Genomic DNA, 27688 nt, shown 5'->3' with positions numbered 1-27688 from the left:
AATCGTGCGCAGGAATCGTGACCACCTTTAAATAGGCGATATGTACAAACCTACAAACAGTACACATGTGTGAATTAATAGCTCATTATATTGCCTTTGTTGGCCCGCGGCTAAGTTTTGACTTTCCTTTTAATTATTTCCCATAAGTGTGTTGTGTCTGTGAGAAGGTAATGGGTTTTATTTTTTATTTTAAAATAAGATGAGAGCTGATTTATTTATAGTATTTATGAATCTATAGTAGGTAAACAAGCGCCCCTTTGAACCTACTTCACGCACTCGGTTAAAAAGTACCTTAGTAAGTAACCTTCCTCGATAAATGGCATATGTAACACTGACCGTCATACCACAAAAACTTTTAAACATCAGTTTAAGACTTGTCTAAAAATCTGTCAGATTATGACGTTGACATATGGTTCATTTTGCAGCCACAATTTTTTTAGACAAGTGTAAAACAGACGTTTATGTTTTTGTAGTAAGGCCACGAATGTTTTTTTTATTAAATCAGTATAGTAGTTCCTGAGACTTGCGCGTTCAAAGACTTGTATTTACATTAATTATGTGCGGAAAGTTTGAAAGGAAAATTGGTCTTGAGTTTCCTACCTGTTTCCTGCATTATTTGGCAGCGAATTACCAGAAATAAGATCTTATCAATGTTCATCAGGTTAAGCACGACATCGCAAAGCAGGAAAATCTTAAGGAACATGTTTCCGCAAGATTTTACACCCATACATAAGTACCTAATTAAATATATTTATATTTGAAATATAATATTAAGCTGAAGGGTTTGTTTATTTTCTTGAACTTGCTAATCCCAGGATCCCAGGGGCCCAGCAGGGCCAAGGCCTGCCGGGGCTGCGGGATTGTTCGAAAGGGTTACCGTGGCCCTGGTACATAAAAGGCCTACGACGGAACACGACGGTTTTTAGTCAGTAAGAGTCTGACACTCCCTCACCGCTGCTAACACACAGCGGAAGGGGTCATTTGATGATTTTTGAAGTCGTTAAGAAAAAGAAAAAGGACCCATTGATCCGATTGATCCTACAATTTATCGAGGAAAGCTACAGCCTACATTTTATCCGACAGCACAGAGTAATTCCCACGGAACGCTGGCTTCGTAACCATTAAACCAAGACAATATAATCTCTATATTTCCTTGTACACCGGTGACAAATCTTCAGTTTTATTGGCAAACTTGGGTGATCTTTCTCCAGCTCGGAACTTCGGCCACGTTCGGCTTACTTCGGACAGTTTCGGCTCCCGAAGTACCGAAGTTGGTAGTCCGCTGGTATTTATGGGCAAACCATGTTTTATTGCTAGAAACTTGAATAATATGAAGACCGTATTGTGCATCTTGTGGTAGATTGGAGAGGTCCGTCTTGACTTACTATATTCAAACTAACTTGGAAGACTAAAATAAGTGAATAACAGGGACCAGTTCTTAATGAAAAAGTAAAGCTTTTAGGGTTACAAGTTTAAGGGTAAAAGAAAAAGGAATGAAGCAGTCTTTAGGTCCTCAACAAACAGCCAGTATTTTTTGGAACAATAGGTACATAGATAAGTAGGCCGAAAACCTCAATGGCGGTTCGCAAACAGATTCTAAGCACAAGTTTTATGACGACCAAAAGATTGGTAAGAGCTACGCCCATAGATAGGTTACCAAGCTTAGACACAATAGGTCAGTATCTCAGAAGATTGCTTACGCAAATGAACTAATTAAAACCCCCTTAACATTTCCATTACACACTTATTGTTAACCCAGATTACAGATAAAGGAATGGAAACAGACAAACATTCACAAGAAGTTCAACTGATGACATCAAGATCCTGAGATGACGTCATTATACTTAATTACTGAGTACTAGTGTAATCGTTAATACCCCATGTATGGATCCATGACGAGTGCATTTGCATTGCATACGCGAACTGATTGGAAAATATATAAATAAGATCGGTTAGAGATAAGTCTGCTGTATGTGGATCGGAAGTTTAGTGAAAAACTGTTTTATAGAACCTAGCTGTTGACCGCGGTTTTACAAGTGCAGCGGGGAAATTTCTGAACGTACCCAGATAAAAAGTTGCCTAAAGCTTTCTTCGATAAATGGATTATCTGGACTGAAAGAACAAATCGGTTCTACAGTTCCTGAGATGACGCTTTTAAGCAAACAAACTCTTCATCTTCATATTAGAGACGATTTAGACTCAAATCTAGATAAAAAATATTGTTTTATATCTATGGATTTGAGAAAATAGTATCTAGTGTAAATGAGAAAAAGCCCGTGCTTTACGTGATAACAAGAAATTGATTTATGATTTATGGCTTTGACGATGGTTACGATTTAATTACATTTTCATAACTATTTATCGCGACAAAACTTTGCTCCAAAAAACCGTGCCATATTCTTTTAATCCTCGTACATTAATAAATATTAAGTTTCACCTTTAATTCCTGTATTTCTCAGCAGACTAAACTTCTAGTATGATTACTAGCTAGACAGCCATGACTAATCAGAGTTTAGATAAACCCAACAGTTTAACCGGCAACCGCGGTATTTCTAAGATCTAGACTGGTAGACTATTAGTATTCAACAGTCGTTTTGTCTCAGAACTAAGGGAGCGTTCAGACGGCCCTAGTTAGAGCGAGTGGATGGTCAATATAGTTTTAGTATGATTACTAGCTCGTCTGGTACGTTCGTTGGCAGATGTTTTGGGTTTTGTGGAGACAGTTAAAAGTGGTGGTTTTGAATAGTTTGCTATTATCGTAACTTAAACACAGCATAAAAATATATTAGATAACGTTTACTATTTCTCTTAATAGTGCGAATTTTGATCTCAATTAAACAACATTGGTATTTTATCTATATGTTTATGTGATTGTCAATTGTTAAAAAGCGTTCAAATCTAACCTCTACTCTCTTTCAGCAAGCGCGCGATCCAAGCGATAAAATGGAGCCTACGTCCTTTCTCAAGCCTTTTCACTGTCCCTCTTTTATTCAGTTCAGTAGTTGTGGCACGAAAACCCGACATACGCACAGACAGACAAAGTTACTCCTACATTTATTATAATTGTAAGGACATCTATCAAGATGAACAAGCCAATTGATCACAGTCTTATGTAAACGCGGCACATTTACATACCATTGAATATGCATTGTGACATAATTACAAGCAGATTAATTAGAACTTCCACAAGTTTTTTCCTCCTCTCAGCAGTCGGAAATGAGGCTTAACTATTCCACTATTAGTTGGAACTGGATTAGTTAATTATTGAAATGTTATGCTAAGTCTGATTCGTAAGAGTTTCTGAGAGTAGTGACCTAGTGAATACGACTCTAACATATTAAATTCTTAAGTGTCCTAGTGATAGTCCACTATTTATCCGAGTTACATCATGGTTAGTTCCTGAATGGATTTTCATTCGATATGTTAATCTATCTTATAATAAATCAGTACTAGTTTTATTACGATGATAAACTAGGGATATATTTTATAGATGGTACGTTAAATAGGAGATGTGTATTTATTTATGAACAAGGAAAAATCTGTAGATTAGTTCACATGCTTTTAAGAGATCGTAATAATGATGACGATGTAAAATTAAAATTTTTCCCGAAGTTTTCCTTGATGAATCATTGATGTTTTAAGGAAATCTAGTTCAAAAGTCACTTTTGAACTCCCCAAACAGAGAGGAGATACTCAATTCGACTGAATAAGTTTATCAGGCACCAAAGACTATTTTTAACATAATCCTAACATATTTTAACATCACAAAATATGTGTAAGATTATCGTAGAGCAACATTAAGTAGGTATCTGTGGTGTGCACGACTGCCTCCATATAGGGCGAGCTATCGGAAACTGGAAGGCGATGTTGTTCACACGACGCCAAGGTCTATGCTGTGACTAAGAGTTTGGGTGTTGGGGGGATAATTCTTTAAATGTTGTAGGAATAGTACCTATTTTTGGAGGGTAAAGGCCGGTAGTGGTTTCAGAAATCCGTTGCCACGGGCGGACACACTACTTAAACACCCCTCTTTTTTCACAGGTGATAAAAATATAGGTACGACATGACAAGGAAAACCCCTAAATGCCTACTGTAATACTAATACTACAGTACATAATTCAATAAAACTCATTCTTGACTATGATCACACATGTGTCGAATAAAATTCTTTTCTATTAAAAAAAGAAGGATTGACAATAAAAGATTTTTTACAGATGATTAAATTTCAATTGTAAGAAAGCGGTAAGAAAAAATAATAAAAAGAAACTAAAACATGGTCACTCTAACTATGCTTTTTCTGGTGTAAAAACATTTTATGCTAATGCTTATCCATTGACTTTGGTTGAAAACCTTCTATCGGAACTAATTGACATGTTATTGGTTGAATACCGTCAGGTCAATGCAATATAACTACATATTAATAATATTAAAAAGCTTAAGGGTTTGTTTGTTTACAGGAACGAGTCCAATTTCAAAAAGTCTAAAGAGTGTTAGATAACCCATTATGGTACTATTATCCAGGTGCACGGAGTAGTTCCGGGACCAGGGTGAAACCGCAGGCGGAAACCAGTTAAATACATTTATAATTTTAATTTAATCATATCCCAAAAACCATATTTCCGATGCAAAATCAATGCAAATGTTTAAATAACCATTTCATTGCGTATTCAAACGCACTTCATTTTTAATGCAAAGCTTGATTCGCAACCAGACATCAAATATTAATAAACAAACAAAATTAACACATTTCGATGCACCATACAAATTAATTAATAACTGATTTATTAGAATAATATATTGACTATTAATGTCTGTCAATCGTGGGATATATTAGCCTTGTTATTTCGAATAAAAATACACGATTAGTCAATGATAATTAACATTTAAATCAATCAACAATTTAAACTTAAACAAATGAAAGAGATGTTTTATTTTGACAACTCAGAAACGTCAAGATGTCAATAGTCAATTTATATTAAAAGTTGTCTGTTCCTCGTTGTTGCACTCGCATCTATTGTGGAAACTACTTGCCGCATCGGGACAAAAATAGGTAGCCTATAGTCCTATATCCTTTCTCAAGTTATTTCATTTCAATCGGTTCAGTAGTTTTTACAAAGTTATACTTTTACATTTTAATATGTTTAAGGAAGTAAGCTTTGACACATAAACTGTAAGTTAAGCTATTCAAGTAGTTGTATCAAAATCGATTAGGGATACGAAACTATCTTAATAAACGCCCGATAACCCTTTCAAATGACTACAATTCGATTATTCAAACAACATAACGAGCTTCAAGATAACATACCAGCGACCCAAACATCGATTAGTCGCACACTAATTACCGATTAACGAGTACTCGATTGCGCGTCAAAATTAATCGATCGATATATCAGTGAAACAATAGATAATCTAAACAATCTACACATTATCGGAGCGTCCGCCAACTGATATTCTAGTCGGGGTCGATGACCGCCGCGCATAGACTAAGTTCGCAGATAAGATACTCGATTGTAGTGGTCAGTCGAAGTTTTCCAATTTTGAGTGCGGAACTGTTTCAATATGGATGTAAGTGGTTTTGTTTCTGAGATATGCGTGAAGTTCGGTGTTTTGTATGCCGGTGTGTAGGTTATGAAGTTTATTTGTTTTTGTGTGTAAGTGAATAAGTTTGGTACATATTCCTAAATTGATATGGTACATTTATACAATTATTATTATAAGCGAGGACTTCTAATCGGCTGTCTGTCGTCTATTACTTCTGAAAAGAAGTTAAATTGTTAGTTGTTGAGCTTTTATATAGCTGTAATCTTCTGTAATACCGTTTCTTTCGTATTTATTAGGATACATAACACTATTCAAAAAATCTTTAGTGCAAAAAGACACAACACTAATTAAAAAAACACTTTCTTATCGTTTGTTACCTATATGAAAATTACTAACAGAAAGAAAAGCGATATAGTTATATAGAAGTTAACCAAACAGTTTTATTGCGCTTTTCCTAACCAATACCAGAAAATTATGCCACCAACTATGTGAGGTACAATTTCAGCGGAACAACATAATTACAACCAAGTGTCCCCTCTGCAATAACCAGACATGTCTACTCTATGGTCAGGGCAATTGCACGGCTGGCGCTTTGCCAGAGACAAGCAATTTTATTAAAAACTCTCCGACTATTGTTAACATCTGTTGCATTTATTCACATGTGTTGCGCGGGATTAATTCATAATAGTTTATTAGGTTTTTTTTTGAGGCTGCATAGTTTTGGTTGGTACGTCGTGTCATGTCTAGGAGATTTTTTATAAGAAGTTAGTAGTAATTGATTGTAGAATAACTGTTACATAGAAGTAGGTTTGACAATATCATCAAGTTAATTATCAGATATACATTAATCTATAATTTATAGAAATGAAAATGTTTGTTTTGGCATAGTTTGCAGTTAATAGTATTCTGCCCCCTTTTTGTGGTACTTTCCTGTATGGAAATGTAATTTCAAATCGCATTATGACCAGTGATTTATCGAAATCACATCACAATACAGGGCACATTGGCTACTATAGAACGCTGTCTAAATAATTCTTATCCTGAAAAGTTAACGTCGACTAAATCACTTTCGCTTTCACAATATTTGTAAGGATAGACATTCAAGTGTTTACACACTTCAAATTATCAATGACCAACCCTCAATGAGTCGACGAATCTATCTGTAGGAACTATAGATACATTCAGTCAGACATACCGACGCGAGCGCACACAAAGCTTGCGTGGGTGGCCGGCCAAAGCCAAAATATTTATATGGCAACACTACTGAATGTTTACGACAGTTCGTAATGTAATTGACGTTTCAAAGTATGGCAATACTGAGTGGTAATGGGGACGGATATTGCTAATCTACCCACTGTTTTTTGAGAGCAATAAAAGTTTCAATGACTTGTTTGTACGGATATATTTCGTTCCTATTTTTTTCCCGCGGTTCCACCGGCGTGCTGAACTATTTTCCACCCCCGGATTAAAGTAAACTATGTCCTTTCTCAGACTCAGCTAGACTATCTGTTTCTCTTTCATTTCCATCTTGTCTTGACTGCATATTTATTGACGGCATAGCCTAGCCTTTTCCGTACGGAAAGCTGACCCCGTCACAAGACGGGATAAACACTAAGAAGAAGAAGAAAAAAATAGCCTGGCCTTTTCCCGATTTTGTTTGGGTCTTCTTTCAGTTTTACAACGGAATACCTTCATTTTACCTAATTTACATGGAGCGACTGCCTATCTGACCTCCTCAACCCATTCAACAAATATCATAATCAGAATAACTTCACCAATGACTCAATAGTACCCTGAATCGCACCCACGTTCACACAAATACAAACATACATACATAGGTAGGGTAAATACGCCAAATGTCGGCCTCCCCCCAAACTTCGGCCGTCTGTACATTTTCAGCTTGCATTCATTCAAAAGGTAATTAAGTGTTAGTTTTGCTCCTCGAATTGCAACCTTGGTTTATACTCTATACGTACAAATCGTTACTATCCGATTCTGTCACTAACTCTTCTCATACTGAGCGTCAGTAGCGATTGCGCCGTTGAAACATCAAATTCGCACGTAAAGTAGCTTACTCGAAGTGAATACTCACATTTTGGGGATTGATATTAGAACGATAAAACATTTATTTATTTTTGTTTTAAGCTTGATTATCACTAATGGGTTATTTTTACTATATTTTAAGATAGTTTTTTCAGCGTTTTGCGTATATTTTTCAAGGAAAAATAGGAGGCCGCCATTAGGACAACAGTTTTGACTTAAAACCGGAGTCTCGGCCGTGGCCGACTTAAAGCAAATGCAGTCTATTTTATAAATTCCTATTGTACTAATTCCGTTGGCTTAACAAGAGAATTTGCAAAGCTTATAGGAAAATAGATCTATTTTACGTTTAATAGCCAAATAACGGCCGGTATGATATTAGTTGAATCTCGAGAAATAAGGTACAAGAAATAGGGGCCGACATTAGAATCGTAAATAATCGTAATGTCGACCAGCCTCGAACTCAAGCGCCACTATACAGGCTGATGAAAAAATACTTTTATATTTTTTCATTTTCTCAAAATGAAATAATTTATTTATTATAATTCATTATATCGTAAAGGAGTTAAGTTTAAATGTAGGAGTTGACAGTTTTGTAGGCATGTCTATGGTAGCTTTATAGTTTGGGACTTGCTATCTATTAAACCGTTCTTATTAGCTTAAAAAATATAAATGGTTGGTCGTGAAAACGACTTTTTTTGTTTAGGGGAAACAAAAAAATATTTTACTATAAATTAAACAAATACAATTACAAATGTATACTTACTATTATATTATAATTCTGCTAAAATAAATCATGTTAATAATATTTGTCACTGCCTTAATTTAAAACAGCCTATACCCGGCCGACATTTGGAAAAAACACGATCGACCTTGGGCCGTGAATGGCCGACTTTAGGGTTTTTCTGTTCTCGACGCATCTAAGCCTTATTACTTTTTTCTTTTCGTAGAAATATCAATCTTATGCCTATAAACATGACATAGATTAATCAAACTACCCAAAACCGCATCAGAAACTATCTTTCGTTGGAAACTGACGGTGCTATAGCGAACCGCAATCAGAAAATCGCTAAGGGGGCCGACATTTGGCGTATTTACCCTACTTTATTATATGTATATGATATGGTAGTGCAGTTGAACTTTGAAGGTATAACTTTATGTTTGTAGAGTACAGCGCGGCTTCCGGCTTTGTACTGTCCTTTGTCGTGTAAAAGGTGTTTGTGTCTCACATCTGTTTGATAGTTTGTTTGTTCTTTAATAAATTACGTGAAGAATAAATTCTGTCGATAATCTTACCCATTATTTAGGCTTTGATTTCTCTCTCTCAAGTTATCCATTTGATTCTTTGCGCATTTGTTCGCACAGATCTTGTCGAGTAGCTTTGCTTGTCAAAAGTTGGCTTCTATTGTTTTTGTAAAGTCGTGAAAAACCATATTAGCCTGTAATGACCCACTGCTGGGCAAAGGCTTCCCCAATTTGTGTCCACACGTCTCGATCGTTCGAGTGTTGCCACCAATCAGGGTTTTAGGCGTCCAGGTTGTCCTGCATATGTCGTCGTCTATACTATAGGAAGTTTCCAAATCAACATTAAACCTTACTCTATAGCATAAGGTTAGGAAACTTTTGCAGATTGCAGTAGTTCCTGTACATAACCAATACCACTGTCCCTTTTCACACTGGAATCTAGCTCACTGGTTTGTTTACATCGATTTCACGTGTTGCATCACCGATGCACACTAAAACCTACGAAACTATGAAATCGGTACACATGTGCACCATTAACATCAATTCACGTTTTACAAAGATGTGTTCACTGTTCAAGGCATTAAAGCGACGTTCTACCAAAATTTTATGCGATTCGGCGCGGGTCCACAGCCAACAAGCGTTTGCGCACCAAAGGTTACACCAGTTTTATGGAAGTTTTACAGCGCGTGGTTCTAAGCGGCAACTTTGGTATCGGTATTTTTCAATGGGTATAATTTAGGCGGTCACCAAAAATATTTTTAAGACTCTAAGCTGAGGCACCAAATAAAATAAACAACTCCAAAAAAAATAAATTGACTTTATTAAAAGGGCACTAAAGTATATAATGTTATGATCCAAAAAAAATTAAATAACATCAGAAAAATCGCAAATCTAGTACAAATATTATTTTTGGTTCCCAAAATGGATTAATGGTCACCAAATTCTATCCAACTAAAAGATTAATATTACTACCAAAAATCAAAGTTAGTGACGAAAACGAATCGCTGCAAAACCGACTCCACGTAGTCTTGTCTGCCCTACCCCTAGAGTGCAATTCAATTCCGCGTAGGCGCGGAGGGGCGAGGCGGCCTGCGAGCTGAGGCGCAGGTAGTTTCAGCTAGGGACACGGTATCGAAGCAAAAGTATCGATACCGTACTCATGAGTAGAATCGATAACAAAGTATCGTACTCATTAAAGTATCGAAACAAAAGTATCGATACTTCAAGGTATCGAGTACTTTTTAGATCAAAATTTGCTAGGTCAATATCAGTCAGTAAATAATGTCAGTTTTACTTCAGTTCAGCAGGACATAAAAAACAAATGGTATTGGTACACAAAGGAGATCATTCAAGTCTCGAACATTTTGTACCCAAAAATGAAAGTGCCGGCCAGAGTAAAAAAATAATAGATTCTTGTAGAGAATAATACCCTGAAGATTTTTTACTATTACAAGAATCGTCTACAGCTAACCCCCAGGCTGCTATTTGACTTTGAAAATACAAAAAAATCCAACAATGCTTGGAGCATTAAATTACGTTCCCAAACTGGAGAAGGCAGGCGCTGAATTCAAACGACTCCTGCCTAACCTGGGCAGTCATCAAATGACCCCCCCCCCTCCCTCATAATAGAAAAATGGAAAATGGAATGAATGAAACAAATCGAAAATGTAGCAAAAGGAAACAATATTAAGTTATTTGAGGTATGCTAAAAACTAGCAGTGTCCCACAGTTTCAACCGCGTAGTAGATTAAAGATCCCATTCCTCCTCCGTAGTCACTTAAAAATAGAAGTTTGTTGAGCCTTTTGGTTTCGAATTTTTGTGATGGTACTTCGTGCTTCAGAAAATAATCGTTCTGAAGGTACTGACGTCGCAGGGATTGATATATATATTCATTCTCGTCCCAATTTATATAATTTTGGGAATACTACTTTCATATCTTCCCATTGTTTTAAGGAATCTACTGAAAGTGGCGAAACCTGTGCCGATAAGTAGTAGCTTAATTCATCCTTAAATTTCAGGCTGTGATGAAGATGAAGAACTTGCTTTATTATTTTGTTTTTTAGTGTGTGCCAACTTTTTATGGTGGCTCCAGAAATCAAATGTCGTTTCTTTTTTTAAGACGAATGTCTTAAAAAATTTTCAACGAGTGAGCTAGAAAGCGCAGTTAAATTAAATTCTTCATTCGATACGATACCTGGGAAAAAGTACTTATTGAGTAAAAGTATCGAATGCAAAGTATCGAGTACAAAAGTATCGGTATCGAACTGGAATGTACTCGATACCACAAAGCATCGATACTTTTTTCGTGTCCCTAGTTTCAGCGCTCGCCGCCGCGGCTGAGGCTGGCCGGCCCTGCCGGCCAGCAAGCCGAAGCTGCGGTGGTGAGCGTGAAAACCATCTGCGACGATAAGCTCGCATGGGACCGCCGGAGCCCCGCAGCGCCGGAGCCGTGACAGAAGCCATGCTTGCTGCATGTTGCGTGCTTACATTTTAAACGCACTGAGTTACACACAAATTCATATAAAAATAAATAAGCGACGTAAGTTTGGGAACCCTAGTATATTAATTGGTATTTGGGAAATATTCTAGCGATCGTTAGCTTTTTTAGTCTAACAAAAATTACCAAATTAGGAGTCATGGTATTACATAATTGGTAACATCTAAGTAGTGACAATATATAATATTTGGTCTAAAGTGTATTTTAAAGGCGTCCATATATTTTTTTAGTAGTCAATAATACGAAAAAATGGTTTTTTCTAATAATATTTTTGGAAACGTTATTTGGTGACCATTTATCCATTTTGGTAACCGTTTAGAATTTTTTTGGTAGTAAAATAGGTACTTTTTTGGGTGGTGTTTAAACACAAGCCTTTTTCAATTGTTTTCTGTAGTTTTTATAAGCGCTATGACACCGCCCGTACAAACCAGACGTTGTCGCGCGGAAAATCAGTACGCAAAATCTTCTAGTGTGAAAACACTGTTAGACAAATTATCGGACGCAATTTTTTATTGTTTGCTAGAGTGAGTACTCCAAAAGAAACATTTATGTGCCTAATACATTTCCGCGCATTGGGACCTCACCTTTACGTTTGCAAGCACGAGTGATTACGTAATAGTGCGCGAGAGTTGCTGGCTTGATTGATCGGGAGTTCGGGAGTGATAGACACGGCTTATATTCTGATTACGAATTTCCAGACATCAGTTTCGGTTTAAGCGTCTCTACATCTACAGTCGTCGTAGATCTATACTGTTCGAAAATTAATTTCCAACCAATCTCCAAGCTGACATGAGAATCAAAATAATACTTATATGTAGATAATTCCACACATTTTTTACATAAATGGACATAATGAAATTATCTAAGAGTGTTATATATATGAATGTCAATGTTGACCTATTAACCATTGAAAATACCATCCTATAAAAGTGTAAAAACAAATAACCTGGTTGCTCTAGATTGCAACAACAGTAAGTAGTTGCATTAACTGTCATCGCGTGTCTTCATAATCAGATGCGATCATCACTTGACCTGCAGGATACGTCGATCAACTGGCTTACCCTTGCAGACCATTTATTTCATTTCAGTTTAACCACTGAGGAAGGAGAGATGAGCGGAGATGCTATAAGGCAGGTAGGACAGGCGCTTTCTTCGACGGCAAATACGGACGGTGGTCATGACTTAAACGATCGGTTATGGGTGAAATAACGAGGCGTTTGGGATCTATGACACATTTGTAGAAGATTTTTGTTGGTTTTGTTGGTTTTACAAAAATGAGCGGGTTCCAAAGAAGGCATATAAGGGCGAAGACTGTAACGTTTCTCGTCCCCCAAACACCTGCATTTTATCAAGCTACTTTCTTAGGAGATTTTCCGTTATGACATCTCCGCATGTCATTTTGTTCTTCATAAGTTCAACAGTGTTCAGCACAATGATTGTATTATGATGCTACGTGGGTAGACACTGCCAACTTATCGCGGGACGTGACATTATGCAATCAAAGTTTTAGTGATGGGGTAGAAACCTATCGATATTAAAGAAAACCATCGATAATTACTAAGTCGCACCTATGTCGATGTTAAAAGAAAATGGAATTACATAAGTACCTACTTACAGCCAGCCAGCATACTGTGGAGTTATTTTTCTCTATTTTTGCACAACTGCTTAGTACCAAGTGTCACATATTTTAATATTAAATATACCAAAAATATATGTGTTTCATAATTCAGCCGAGCGTTTCCCAAAACTGTGTGTATGTGTATAATGGATTAAGTTGGCGCGGATTCAAGTTACATAAATCGCATTGGACTTAAAAATTGCAATGGTGCATGTATAGTAACCCAGATTTTCGGAAACTGACCCATTTTTCAGCGAGAACTTTTAAATTGCGAGGAAAAAGATAAGCAGAAGGTAAAATTTACTATTTTATTGTCTGACTATTTTCTGGTCCAAGAAATACTTAAGAAAGGCTGATAATATTTATTTAAAAATTGGAGCGAAACTTATCTGGTTTTATAATTAAACATTTCTAATTAATGTAAGTGCAACTAATAACTAGAACTAGTTCAATAAAGTCATTTTAATTCAATGTTAGTTTTATCTAGAAAACATGCAGTTGTCGATAAATTGGTTCGGCATTTATCGTACTGCCTCGGGCTTAATAATCGGTAGCTTTATCGACACATCGACAATGACACGCATATTATCGACTTTTGACAGCACTATACAATGGTAATTGACAGCTCGTTGTTTACGAGTGTTGAAAAAATGTTCTCTTGTGAAATAATCAGGTTATGGTTTTTGTCACTTTATGGATTTTGGTGATATTTCGTATCGAGAAATGTTTTATGATGTTATTGTTCTGTCTTTAGATTACAGTGTGCTTTAAAAGACATTTTTTAACACACGGTGAAGGTTTTCCTGTTCATTTTTTTACAGATTTTGTGGAGTTTTGAAAAATAAAAATAAAACTTCAGTTATTTATTTTTAAACTCTTTTTAACGGTTTCGTGACCAGAATTTTCTTCTATGTCTGTAGAAAAATAATAAGATGAATGGTGAAACCTACAGATACATTTTCTTAATATGATTTACGATTTAATTGAACAAATAAGAATGAGTAGCAACATTTAACTATAACGATAACCAATCCACAAACAACTCAACGATAAATATAGTAAGAAGAAATTAATTTCAAAATAAAAGGCCTTTATGAACCAAGCGCAAGGAAAGCAAATTAATTCAAGTAATAATATAAACTTATCCTCAAATGATCTTAGGTACAGATTAATCATATAGGGTTAATTTACCCACTTTACTAAGGCAGGGGTGGAAATGCAATATCCGTGGTTACCGCGTGCAATTGCACCCCGAGAATCAATACTAACTACCCTTAGTAGATAGGTATGTATGTATGTACGTTAGGGTGGAGCGATTTTATTTTTTTAGAATTTTTGCTTCGGCATACCTGTATAAAGTTGCTATTTTAGGTCATTACTAAATACGAGAAAGCTCAGTTTGTTTACGTCAAGTTTAGAGGTGCCCCCATCATCGTAAAGTTTTGAAAATTTGCGCAAATTCCATAAAATCGCAAACATTGTATAAACTCGGAATTATATTCTTAGCGATGCTTTATTAGTGTAAACTAAACAAGATTCAACTGGAAACGTGTTTGTTCTGATCGGTAGGTAACGGGGTGCGGGGAAGGGGTATTTTTTATTTCACTCCCTCACATCAAAGAAATGGCATTAGCCAACTACGCGCGTACACAAGCTCACTTGTTTGTCGTGCACTTAGGTACTTGACACATCGAATCTGACGGCTGGGAACAAATACATATATTGTAAGTAATATTTTTCACATTCAAAACTTGCAGTTTCGGTTATAACCGTAGTACTATTAAAAGTATTCTTTGTCTTAATTACAGAAATATGTTGCAAGTTAAAACACGACAAATGTCAAGCTGTCCTGCCTCTGGTTTGCCAGAAAAGTTACCTGTTTCCCAGTTACCAACTTACAACGACATTATGAAATATTATTTATTTATCAAAAATGAATTGAAGCCTGATATAGCAACAAAAGAGCCAACAGTTCATGAAATATCTGAAAGGCTGGCTCAAGAAGTTTTATAAATATGGCAAAATCGTCGCTGCCAACTGTAAGTTTCAAAAGAATCCTACAATTGATTCGCGTTTATCATGACAAATACAGATGCTTAATGAAACCATATCGAGGCCGTCAAACGGACATTAAATACCAAGAAAAAAATAATAAATTCATATCAGACTCTCATAGTTTCTTTGATATTTGTAGCTGCAAATGCAAAGTTATATCGGATTGTAACTGTCCTAAAGAATGTCGCATTCCCAAGGAGGAAGTTGTTTTTTTATTGGATCAAAGAACGACCAGAAAAATGATGATAGGCGGTGTCGATGTGGCTACAGCGGCAAAAATAAGAAAAAACAAGAAAGAAAAGAAAAAGCTTTATATCGCAGTAGAGAGGTAAACTATTTTGATAAACCTTGTTGTTCTCGTTCATTGACTGATGATTTTGTAACAGAAAGCAGCAGCTCATGCGATAGTTTGCTTGTGCCATCTACTAGTCCTCAGTATAAAAACCCAGAACAGGTAAAACATAAAGCTTCGCCACCTAATAAAAAACGATTGAATTTAACCTCATTAGCTCTTGCATGCGATCGTACTGGAGTTTCGGATAGAGCCGCTGCTATTATAGCTTCTTCTGTCTTGAAAGATGTTGGCATTATTGAAACCTTGAAAAATGTGGTCAAGAACGGTCTCAGCATATGTCAGATTATTGATTTTCCATGTCACACTCAAGCAGTAGAGCGCTGCATCAAGTTGGTGACAGAAGCATCAAATGCAGTTTGTGGAGATAATAAAAGAGACGGTTTCATTAGAGCGACACTGCTTTCGCGTAAACGAATGCCTACTTTTAATACGAAAAAACAGTTTGATATGTAAGTTTGCTTTTTTAATGTTTAATTTTTGCAATTAATAGAAAAATTGGATTTTTTTATATTTTTTATTTTCATCTCCTCTGGGGCACCTCAAAATATTGCGACTGGTAAGTCAAATTTTGTACACTTGTTTTGAATATTATAAGACAACTTTTCATCCCTATTCCGTTGAGAAAAAACGATTTTTTTTTTTGCTCCATACATTTTCGCTCCACCCTAATGTACGTACCTAGGTATAGGTATATAGTGCTGTTATTAGTGAAGTGAGATTGCATTAGTATTCCATGGAGTTGTGATTAGCTTGTGTCAACAAGGAGTAGTAATAAATGTGTTTGTGTGTCATGTCTTTGGCGCTTAAAGTATACCATAAACTATTGTTTGAATAATAAACTACTCTTAACGCAACGCTGCAATTTTACTGTTGTGCATCTTCCAAATAAGTTTGTTTGGTTTTGGTTTACGTAGGTACCTAAGTTAAATGTGAATAAAATGAATTCTAAATAAATGACCGAATAAACAATACTCATGTTATGCCTCTATCGTCATCAATAATAAATATAACAAATAGCAACATTTGCAACCAAAAACGTTTGCGGAAATATTGTGACTAAATCTTAAAACCATTATTCCAAAAAAGAGACTTTCCTCATACAGCCAACGTAAGCGAACATAAAGATAATAGGCAAAATACTTAAAACGTCATCCCTAATTAATAAAATAGAATTCCTTTTGAGCTCCAAACAAAACAATAGACAAGGCTTATAACCTCCTAATATGTAACGAGAACAAATCCTTTAGTCATAACAAATATAAACAAGAAATAAGATTAAAACATAAAAGTGAAGTTTTGGAACACAACCCCATACCATAGTTACAAGAAAAACTGTAAAAGAAAATGCACTCTACCAGCAATGCAATAGAGATGAAATTTGAATGACAATCTGACACATAAAGGGTTGCATGAACTGTCAAAAGTTTGGCGCGTTTTGAAATAGTAACTGGCAGGAGCGTTTTGGCAGGTAAAAACCTTATTGTTTCGTTTCGAAAATAGAATGTCAATCAAAATTCTCTACGTCTGTTTTTTGTTTTAGATTTGAGCGAAGTTGATTAATTTCTGAAACAAAAATCTGCCTAGCCTTTTCCCAACTATGTTGGGGTCGGCTGCAGCTGAGAACCAGTGCTTTACAAGGAGCGACTGCCTATCTGACCTCCTCAACCCAGTTACCCGGGTAACCCGATAGTCCTTGGTAAGACTGGTTGTCAGACTTTTTAAACGCCAAATTATTTCTGTTAGAAATAAATATTTCAGACAATTATTCTTATACCCGAGTAATTCCTGAAAATACCTAAGTAAACTTAGGTAAAGAGTTAAAACTAGGTTACAATTATGCAAAGCTTAACTTTATACGTCTAGATCGCGTGTTCACGAGCAATCAGTTAGTTGGAAGATTCCAGAACTAAAGCGTATTCAGAATTGTTCCACATTTCGTAATAATGATCATAAGACTTGGAAGAATACATTTTAAAACAAAAAACTGGCCGCAAAATTGCATGGACCTCATTTTGATCGGCGAAAGCATTTGTTTCTAAAAACCGTCTTCCCAAAATGGAGGACGTTCTCAGTTCAGATGTTTGTATCCCAACCAGCAAAAGTTAGTTGTGTAGAAGGCCATAGAACGTTTTGTAAAAACTAATCGATGGTCAAATAAAAGGCCAAAGAAGGTGCACCTACAAAGAAAGTGGCGCAATTATATCTCCATTCAGTCTTAAAGTACAACTATAACGATATCAGGCATGACAATTTGGGCCCGTTGCAGTTGATGTAACAGTAACGCAATCTCTATTCGTGGTGACATACAAGCCACCGCAACACTACTAAACACTTTTTAAGAACTGTAAAAGAGTTCATGAATCCATTATTATATCTAATATTCATCATTCATTCATTTTACATTCGTTCACGCTGCTGCAGTCGCTCAGTGTTTTATTTAGAAGAGAAATAAAAGATAAATCAGAAGAGACGAGGAGACCGTGGTAAGTTAGATATTATTTTGTAATCGAATTATTCGTCTCTTACGGGGAAAATGACGTGCGCCTGTAATTTTACTGATAAACTATGTATGGGTTTACGACAATATTTGAATGCCCCCTTCGAATTAATGAGCTTTAACTAAAACAATTACGAATGTTAAGTCATAAACATACTTCCAGCTTCCTAAACTCTATTATAGTACTCGTTGTCATAGGTATTACAACCACCATTACACGAAATTAGGGTTCCTTTTGGGCTTGTTTCTTTGTTTTGTTGTTTGTCCTTATTCCATAATGTGATGAATACTTTTTATTAAACTTATAAAAATACCACGTCAGAAAATATGGGTTTATACTATACAGCTGCAGGTACTACGACGTCAGAGTTATACTTTTTCGTTATTATTTAATACTCTGAGGTTGTCAATTTTTTTTTTAATTAGCTTGTGTTGTCCCACTGCTGGGCAAAGGCCTCCCCCAAAGGTTGTCAATATAGTGTTGTTTTTTTCTTTTTCAGTGTAATGTTCTGCAAAATGGTAGTCATTATAGACATCGATAAGTTTTTGACTCGTGGCGATTTCAAGCTACTTGCAGAAGTGGAAATTACACATTTTCTGTTAAATAAGAATTGTGTTAACTGTGGTTTACATACCAATTCATCTTTACCAAGGCACTTCATCATGCGCAAAAAATATATGATATCTTTACCAAGCTTCATTTTTTTCTGGCGTCGGGGCTGCGGTATTATGCCTATTTATGACCACTACATCCCTGATGAATGTTATTATTGTGATTAATTATTCTACCTATTGGCTCAAACTTTTCGTACTACAAATCCATTAGGTATTTTACTATTTATTAATTATAGAAAAAATAAATATCTCTTATTAATTACGTTGTTTGAAGTTTACATAGCAAGACAAGCATTAAACCTACGTACCTACATGTCTCCATCCGATTAATTTTGTATCCCACACAAAGTTGCATTGGTACTTGCTTGACCTGAAAAACTGTCACATCTAGAATCATTGTAACCATTTGAATAATTCTCCATTTCTTCATTGACGTGAACTATATTTTGTACGGAACCATTTTCTATAATTGGGTCTTCAAAAAATATTGGTTGTCGCATTAATTACGCTGAATCAAAACGTCAATATTGTTGTAGAAGAGCGATAGAAGTGCCTTTACGAAACCGAATTAGCATTTAAAAGCATTGCTAGCCTGCTTTTATACACAGTAATAATGTTTTAAAAGAGATAAGAGCTCCGTTATACTACTATTGTGTAATAGAGGGACTATAATAGTTATAAAAAAACAATACTCTTCTAAAAAAGTGTCTTTGTGATAAGTTTATCACTACAACTATAACGATCGTTAACAACCTTATATATGGCAATTAAGCTACATAAATATAATTTGAAACTCAGTTATATCACCAAATCACTCTGTTGTAGACTTTTTGTGCCCACTATAGTACTATGTACTGTAACGACGATCTAAAATGTCTCAATATCACAATATCGTCCTATTCTTGAGTTGTCATCTCTACTACAACGAAAGACACATTATAGTTCGTTTCGAACCGTTATTGCGCAAATCAGGCGCATTAGGGCGACAGTAAACACTGTTATAAAGTTCTATCGTTGTATACTAGTAACAATGGAGGTTGCTATAACGCCGTACTATAACAGCTATATAATGTTGTGAAGTAAACCTTTACATCAATTCTTAATAGGTCGTTTTTGCTGTATAAACTTATAAAGCCAAAATGTGTTGTCAAACGCTTTTACACAACAATCAGTCACCACCGAATCCTTTATACATCGTTCACCCAGCTTTTTTGTGATATAAGGTTTGGTTATAGGGCAAAATTGTTGGTTGGGATGTTTATTCCAGAAACTTCTGCATACTTATGTCACCAAAACAAATGACAGCAATATTGTTGCAAACCTGTACATTTGCCACTGTCAGTAACCTTATCCACAGAAAATCATGTAAAATATACATTTGAGATTACTGAAATTAATTAATTGAATAGGACCTATCGCGTTTCGTACAGTTACGAATAACAAGCCAACACGCAATGGTAATTATTATCCATCACCCTTACAAGGGTGCAAACATGAACCATAATGTATTAAGCGCCATCTACCGCAGACACATAACACTACTCTATCACAATGGATTAAGGTCTAATTTCGCTTGAGCACAGACCAGTGACTTCTGGCTTCTAGTTAGAGTTAATCACTAGAAATTGTCTACCAAACACTGCAACAAGCTATGTTTACCAGAGGTTAATAGACGAGCATTAATTCTCTTCCTAAAATGGAGTTTTGACGTGAAATTTTGCATATAAAGTGTCAAGATAACAATAATATATTGTCATTGGTTATCGGCTTCATCGGTTGGTGGTAACAGGCCATAAAATATGGTGAATTAAACACTAATGCTTGTCCGGTGAACTGTGTTCTAACACCAGATTAGCGTAATAATGTGGCACACCCCTGTCGGTATCTAGATTAGAATAATTGGTTTACTTAATATAATATAAGGTGAACAAGATCAATATTTGGTGGGTACATAATATATCTGTTGAGATTTCGGAATAAATTGGACACGTTGAAGTATCAGCCCCGGAATAAATAGAAGATATTTTATTCGTCCTTTCGCTTGCATGTTTCTTCGGCTAAAAAAGGCTCTGTCAAATAATAACCGTACGACAGAAACTTACCACCACCAAGACGGCACATGTATACAACCTCATTTTTAAGTTGCACCCAAAATAGTTTAAATAATTTAATAGTCCTTGCACTTTATTGAACTTTTTACTTGAACAAACTTTTCAACCTTTCTGAAAGTTGGAAGACTGTCAAAAACTGGTGAATCAATCATAAATAATGGTCATAATTTAACCCCCTTGTATGTTTAAGGACTTCATACACCGACAGTCGTTTACGTAATCGATCAGTTAAGCGACTTTTTTTTTAAACGGCGCGGATTTTTTTCAACCTGTTTTTTTTACGATCAGAGTTTGGAAATCGTTTCAAGATGTCCCAAGAGCTGTTATTTCTTAATCAGTCCTTTATGTTGTTGGTAAAACTAGGCTTAAAAATAAGGTTGTATACCAAACACTGATAGACTGTGTGCATCTTACCGTGGCAGACAAAATGTGACTCGCTTACTTAGCATGCCATGCACCTAACTACGGTACGGGTAGGCGCTTACCTGCGAACAAATAAATTAACAAATTAGAAACATAGATAAATACATTCAAATCAGAAAAAATTGAAAAATGAGAAAAACTGAGAAACCGGTTTTAAAAATTATTTCAGTGTTAGATATCCCATCTGGGGAAAAGGCTCGGGATATGATGTTAGATCGAGAAATCGAGATTATCGAGATTTTTCCCGGGGTAGTGTCCACGTGATGCAGGTGAAACCACTGTCAGAAGCTAGCTCATAGTCTTCTTCGATACACGAGCTATTACAAAATTGAAAGATTTTTCAATTTTGTAATAGCTCGATAAAAGATGAAAGATTTTTTAATAGCGTCCATTTTTCAATTCATCGATCCATTTCCATCGGAGTCTTCGTTACGGTAAGAGTTGAGGCTCCTTAGGGACATGCCCCGGTTTCTGTGCCGCATAAATAAATTGCCGCTTTTTATGTTATTATACTGAGAAATCTTTCTATAGTTGATTGGTATAGAGATATTGTTTTATAAAGCAATTAGGTATATAAGAAAAGTGCTCTTTGTTTATTTAAGTAACTTGAGCATAGGTATCCCATCCTTCTGAAAATATATGAGAAGTTTTTAAATCCAAATCAGAGTTCGTTATCTTTCAGCTATATGACAAAAAAGAGATATGTGAAACGTGAAAGGAAACACTTTTTCAGGATGTATTTATTCACAAATAAGTTGCGAGTTATAAAAGCTTTGTAACTATTAATCACCATTATTTAGTCCCATAATTAAACATGTTACGGCTGAACCCTGAAACGGCTAATCCTTTCAAGTATGAAAAATTCAGTGCCAACAACGAAAAAAGAAAAAAAAAAAGTATAACAAAGAACAAACAAGGCTTCAGTTGGTACACGTATACTGAAACAAAAGTGGCTCAGCTTACAAAAGAGTTGCCAAGTAAAAAATTTACACGATTAAATGGTACACACGCGAAAATGTGAACAATGGCTTTGATTTACAGGGTGGCAAGTTAAATTGGAAAAGTTGATCATGTTGTAAAAGTGCTTGCTTCTGAAAATATTATCTTGATTATTTGTAGATAAAAATGGGGGAAAGAATGAAGGAGGATATAGAGAAGATAATAAGAATGGGTACTACGAGCGTAGTACTCATTCTAATCGGTATCAACTATGCCCATAGTACTAAATCTAATTAGGTTTAATCTTATTTTAGGTGTTCAAGATGTAAGTTTTGAGCACCAAAACAGGCGAGTACCGATAACGAGCACTAACAATGACGCAGTTGGTATAAAAAGCTAATAATTTGACCAAGTATACCTCAACCGTTTTTGGTGCAGTTGAAAATACCGACAGTCAGTAAAAACAACGCATTTTCCCTTAAACAACTCACAGCTGTCACATACCTTACAATAAACAATTCCAATACGTAATGTCGTCACAAGAATTGATGAATCCCAGCTCTATTCTCATGAGTTATGACCTAGCCTAAGCTTCCGAATGACAATGATGATGAACGATCCATTAGGTTCCAGGACACAAAAGTTCCAGGACACACTGTATTATAGAAATCTTTTCTCCAGCGATTTTGTAGAGATAAATCTTTGCGTCTGTGACAGTATTGTACGTTAAGATTGGTCGCTTTCTTGCTTCACCTATTTATGGTTTTAATGTTCTAGTAACCAAACTTTTTATGTAATACTCCTTTTTACTGGCAACTAACAATCTTATCTATGGCATCTCTTTTTTTAAGTGTCATGGCGAAATAATAAAAAAGCTGCTCAAATGTTTTTAATTTTTGGAATACATTGCATGTAAAGTTGTTGTAATTTGTGTAAAATTGTATTAGATAAATAAAGACAAGAAGTTATTGTATTACAAAATTAAGTTTTATTCGATAAAGGCTGGAAGATAATTCTCCGGCTCACATAAATAAATAACAAACGATAAAGATAACAATTTACTTAATTACATACAGCATAGACTTAATGAAGTATACATTAAAACTTAGAACATTTAAAATGTCTTAAATGTCGCTTACAGGCCACAACAAAAGTTTGCGCGCGATATTCAGAACGTTAATGAGAAGGAATGTACGTGACAAAGAAGGCTCAGTCTTTCCAAATTATCATAATATTTCGTGTAGATTATACGCTTAATTAAAATGAGGTTCAAAATATCTTGTACTTAATATAATATTTTTCTTAGATACGTAGGAAAATTGAAATAAAAATTCAGGTTGAAGGTCGATGCTCTATGTCATGCCATAGACACCTTTTTAATATACCATAGAGTCTATGGATGGTATACCATAGAGTATTTTTAGTATACCATAGTCTATGGATACTAAAAAGGTGTAGTTAAAATTACTGAACTTTTTATATGTATTTCTTATATTCACATAAAATAAACTTTTATAAAACCACACTCAGCAAAACAAAAACCCCATCCTACATCCAACAAAATTGTCTCTAATTTTTACGACCTAACCTAACTTTTACTTCCAGAAAGTTCCACGATTTTTCCTTCCACGTAGGACGCACGATTAACGAGCAGTCTTGCCATCTATCGTCATAAGTGCTGTCTTTCTAGAATGTTCCATGCCGAAGGGTGTTTGCCTTCCATTTTTTTTTCTCGTAGCTTTTCACTGGGAGCATGAAACTATGAAATATTAGCCGAACGATGTTCGCGCGAGCTCCCAACGTTGGAGTTTGTTAAGTAGCTTTTATGAGCACGGAAATGCTTTTTTTTCTGTTTTGTATGGTGTAAAACTGGCTGGTCGTTTTTGTATGGAGCGACCAAAAAGTTTGGGTGTTGAGTTTTGTGTTGGTTGAGTTTAGTTTGAATATAGAAATTACATTTCGCGCCTTACTTTGGTATTCTGAAGTAAGCTATTTGACGCCATATTTTTTAACCATTGTAAAATCTATCAGTACATAGCTAAATTCAGACCAGATAGGCTTTTTGACAACATTATCTGTATAAACAAATGCGCAAGGAGTCTAATAATGGCTAACTTCAGAATTGCAAAGATATTTAGCGGGAACTATAAAATGCAAGGATGAACATTTATAGTTTTTATTGAAATTTTAGTCAGGTAGTCATTTAGCAATTGCACAAGTCATTATATTTTTTCATAAAACAACCAACAATATTTCGTGCTAAATTGATTTTATAATGATTTCCAATCTGTTGATAATAAGTTGCTTGACATAAATAAAGTTACGTAATGTAAACAAAAATTATATTTATTGACTGTTGAAATAAACTTTATGATTATTGAACAAATGCTATTAATTTTAACTTAAGTGTAAATTCACACATTATCATCAAAAATGTAATTATGTAAATGCACAATTTCACAATAACGACTGAACATTGACGTGATTTCATGATTGTTTAAAATGTATAATTTAATGGGTAGTATTTAAACGCAAATCAAAAAATATCCTTTTTCTATGCAATAAGATTCCGAATTCCCATCAAAATTACTGATTGCACAGCAAAATATTCAACTCAAAATATCACTAAACACACTACAATTTATTTTCGCAGCGTACAGCGTTTTTTCCTAAAGCAAAAGCTTTTTCATCAATGCACAGCTAATAATCTTAATGCACATTATACATGTTAACTCTTTTTTTTTAAATATAGCTTCTATTTTTATATTATTTACAGCAGTTTTTCTGAATAAAACAGCTTTTTATTAGTCACAGTCATCTTATTATTTATTAATTACGGCATAATGAGATCAGCAAAAAAATACAAAATTAAATACAAAATTGTAATTTATTGAATTATTTATAAGCGTTCACGCTTCCTTTTTTGCCCAATAGGCACATTTTTAGCTTCTGCAGGTGGCTCCACGTACTTGAGTCGGATCGCAAGTCCGATGATATGCTTGCACAAACATACTATAGTTCTTAAAAAAAATGGGGCTGGTGCATTGTCAGTCATTGTCAGTATTTCCTTTTGGCATACATTTCATATAAGTAGTCATTAAAAGGCAGAACTATCATAATTCAGAATGTTTATAGTCAGAATCATCTTTTAGCATAGTTTTGGAATTTTTATTTTCCTGTAAGAAGCAAACAAGCCTGAAGCATGCTAGCAGGCATGCAGCATGTAAGCAGGCATGCAACATGGAAGTAAGCATGCAACATGCAGCAAGCATGGCTTCTGTCACGGCTACGGCGCTTAATGGCTCCGGCGGTCCCATGCGAGCTTATCGTCGCAGATGATTTTCACGCTCACCACCGCAGCTTCGGCTTACTGGGCGGCAGAGCCGGCCAGCCTCAACCGCGTCGGCGAGCGTCAAAACTACCTGCTCCTCAGCTCGCAGGCCGCCTCGCCCCTCCGCGCCTACGCGGTTTTGAATTGCACTCTAGGGGTAGGGCAAACAAGACTACGTGGAGTCGGTTTTGCAGCGATTCGTTTTCGTTACTAGCTTCAATTTTTAATACAATGTTTTTTAATTGAACTCTATCTTACTCGCTCGCGCCACTCTGCACTCCAGTGACGAAAAAGCGCACGAAGCCGCGAACCTTTTCACTTAATTTGTTCTGTTTTTAGAAATAATGCAATGTGACAGGATTTTTTTGTTTTAATAATCATTAAATTTGCCGAGCATGGCTTCTTGAAAATTAAGACAAATATGATGAATAGGTTTTGTTGTACTTACTGGTTAATATGCGATTGGGATAGTTATTTTGCTATGAAATATGGAAAATTTGCTGTGCAGTCAGTATTAATGCTATGTTTGTAGTATTTTTGTACAAGACTAAATTTAACTGTATTGCATTATAATAAAAAAAGCAATGTCATATTGATGTATAATTTCGAATTATCTGCAGTTTAAGTTTTGTTAAACATTTAGTTTATTTGTAGTGAAGTAAGTTATTTGATGTAAAAAATAATATAAATGATGAGTATTTATTGATAGGCGATTATTTATTTGATATGCAATTTATAATATCCCTAATTTAATGTATGAGTGAAAATTTATTGACTGTTCATCATATTTTTTTGCAAATAAACGTAAGTATATTGTTGCTTTCAAATTAATTATGAATTTTATTTGTTATTCTTTTATAGCTGCAGACACTTTTTATACATCTTCTGGTATCACAAAATCGCCGAAAAACAACTGATATTTTGCAAAAAAAAAATGCGTTACACACATTTTTACAAACCCTTAAAAAAACCCGATTATCAAACAAAAAAAAACAGCCAATTAAACAAAAACAAGTGAGGCAATTAACATAAAAAATGGACCAAGATTTTATGCGAAAAACCCAACTAGTAGCACAGAACTACCGAGTGCCGGATGAAATTGGCCACTCGAGAGAGTAGCCAAGTGGCTACATTGCCGTAGCCAAGTGGCTACATAGCTGTAGCCAAGTGGCTACATTGCTGTAGCCAAGTGGCTGCGCTGCTGCAGCCATGACTATCTTGTCTCTCCAGATCTTCAAGAGTAGCCGTCGAGTGGTCGCCGATGTTGGCAATGCTCTGAGTATTTTTTCTTGAAAGATCCTTTTTGAGTACTATTTGTTTTTTTTTATTATTATTATTTATAGGAATGGATCCGTGTTACGCTGCATAGAATTATGTACTTTAATTGTCGTTGATACAATTAAAGTATATAATAAGTCGTGGTGGCCTAGTGGGCAAAGAACCAACCTCTCGAGTATGAGGGCGCGGGTTCGATTCCAGGTCAGGCAACTTTTCTAAGTTTGTATGTACTTTCTAAGTAAATCTTAGACACCAATGTCTGTGTTCGGATGGCACGTTAAACTGTAGGTCCCGGCTGTCATTGAACATCCTTGGCAGTCGTTACGGGTAGTCAGAAGCCAGTAAGTCTGACACCAGTCTAACCAAGGGGTATTGGGTTGCCCGGGTAACTGGGTTGAGTAGGTCAGATAGGGCAGTCGCTCCTAGTAAAGCACTGGTACTCAGCTACATCCGGTTAGACTGGAAGCCGACCCCAACATAGTTTGGGAAAAAGGCTCGGAGGATGATGAATTGTCGTTGATACAATTACAATGGTCACGAGTTCCGATTCTATAAAACAGTTTCAGCCTCATATTTTTGACACATTTTTTTTACCAAATCGCAAAGATGAGATTTTCAGATTAGATTTAAAAAAACTTGAATATTGAATGACATTAACTCTTATCGGTATGAATTCCATTTGAAAAATCCTATTCCAAAGCCAAAAATAAATAGTCAATGCGTGAACAGTCTCAACTCATCGCACACACACAAACAAAAGTACGCGCTACACAGAAAAATCTATGGGATTAACATGGCCGTTTGTTTACACTTTTATCGACAATACTATGATATATTAAACTATAACGATATGAAATCCTTTTTTATTGTGAATGTGGTTTGTTTTAACAGCCATATTATATTAAAACAAAATGTATAAGTAACAGGTCTGCCCGACAGTCCGCGATAAACTCCAAAACTGTGTCTATTATAAAGCTAAAAAGTTTGTTGCCTGTTTGAACGCGTTAAACACAGGAACTACTAGTCCGATTAGCAGAATTGTTTCAGTGTAAGATACTCTATTTATTAAAGATGGCTATATTATTTATCGGCCTCCTAGCTTCTGCCAGCGGTTCCGACCGCATCCATTGGGAAGTACTTTC

The 27688-nt window shown here is 35.5% G+C and overlaps 1 protein-coding gene across 6 annotated transcripts in view; it reads right to left on the bottom strand.

The window, feature by feature from the left end:
* LOC110379551 (focal adhesion kinase 1) overlaps positions 1–27688 on the bottom strand; it is a 179420-nt gene that overhangs the window by 85303 nt on the left and 66429 nt on the right. Inside the window, exon 3 of one of the 6 annotated variants that reach the window (XM_064041580.1) lies at positions 20990–21060. The exons of the other annotated variants lie outside the window; for them this stretch is intronic. Within the exon in view, the coding sequence (XP_063897650.1) occupies positions 20990–21024 (35 nt within the window). The 5' untranslated portion in view covers positions 21025–21060. The remainder of the gene's footprint in view (positions 1–20989; positions 21061–27688) is intronic. 6 annotated transcript variants of the gene reach the window in all.

The sequence above is a fragment of the Helicoverpa armigera genome, chromosome 25 (genome assembly GCF_030705265.1).
Source record: "Helicoverpa armigera isolate CAAS_96S chromosome 25, ASM3070526v1, whole genome shotgun sequence".
Lineage (NCBI taxonomy): Eukaryota > Metazoa > Arthropoda > Insecta > Lepidoptera > Noctuidae > Helicoverpa > Helicoverpa armigera.
The sequence above is the reverse complement of the archived record's forward strand: the minus strand, read 5'-3'. Positions and strand labels throughout refer to the sequence as shown.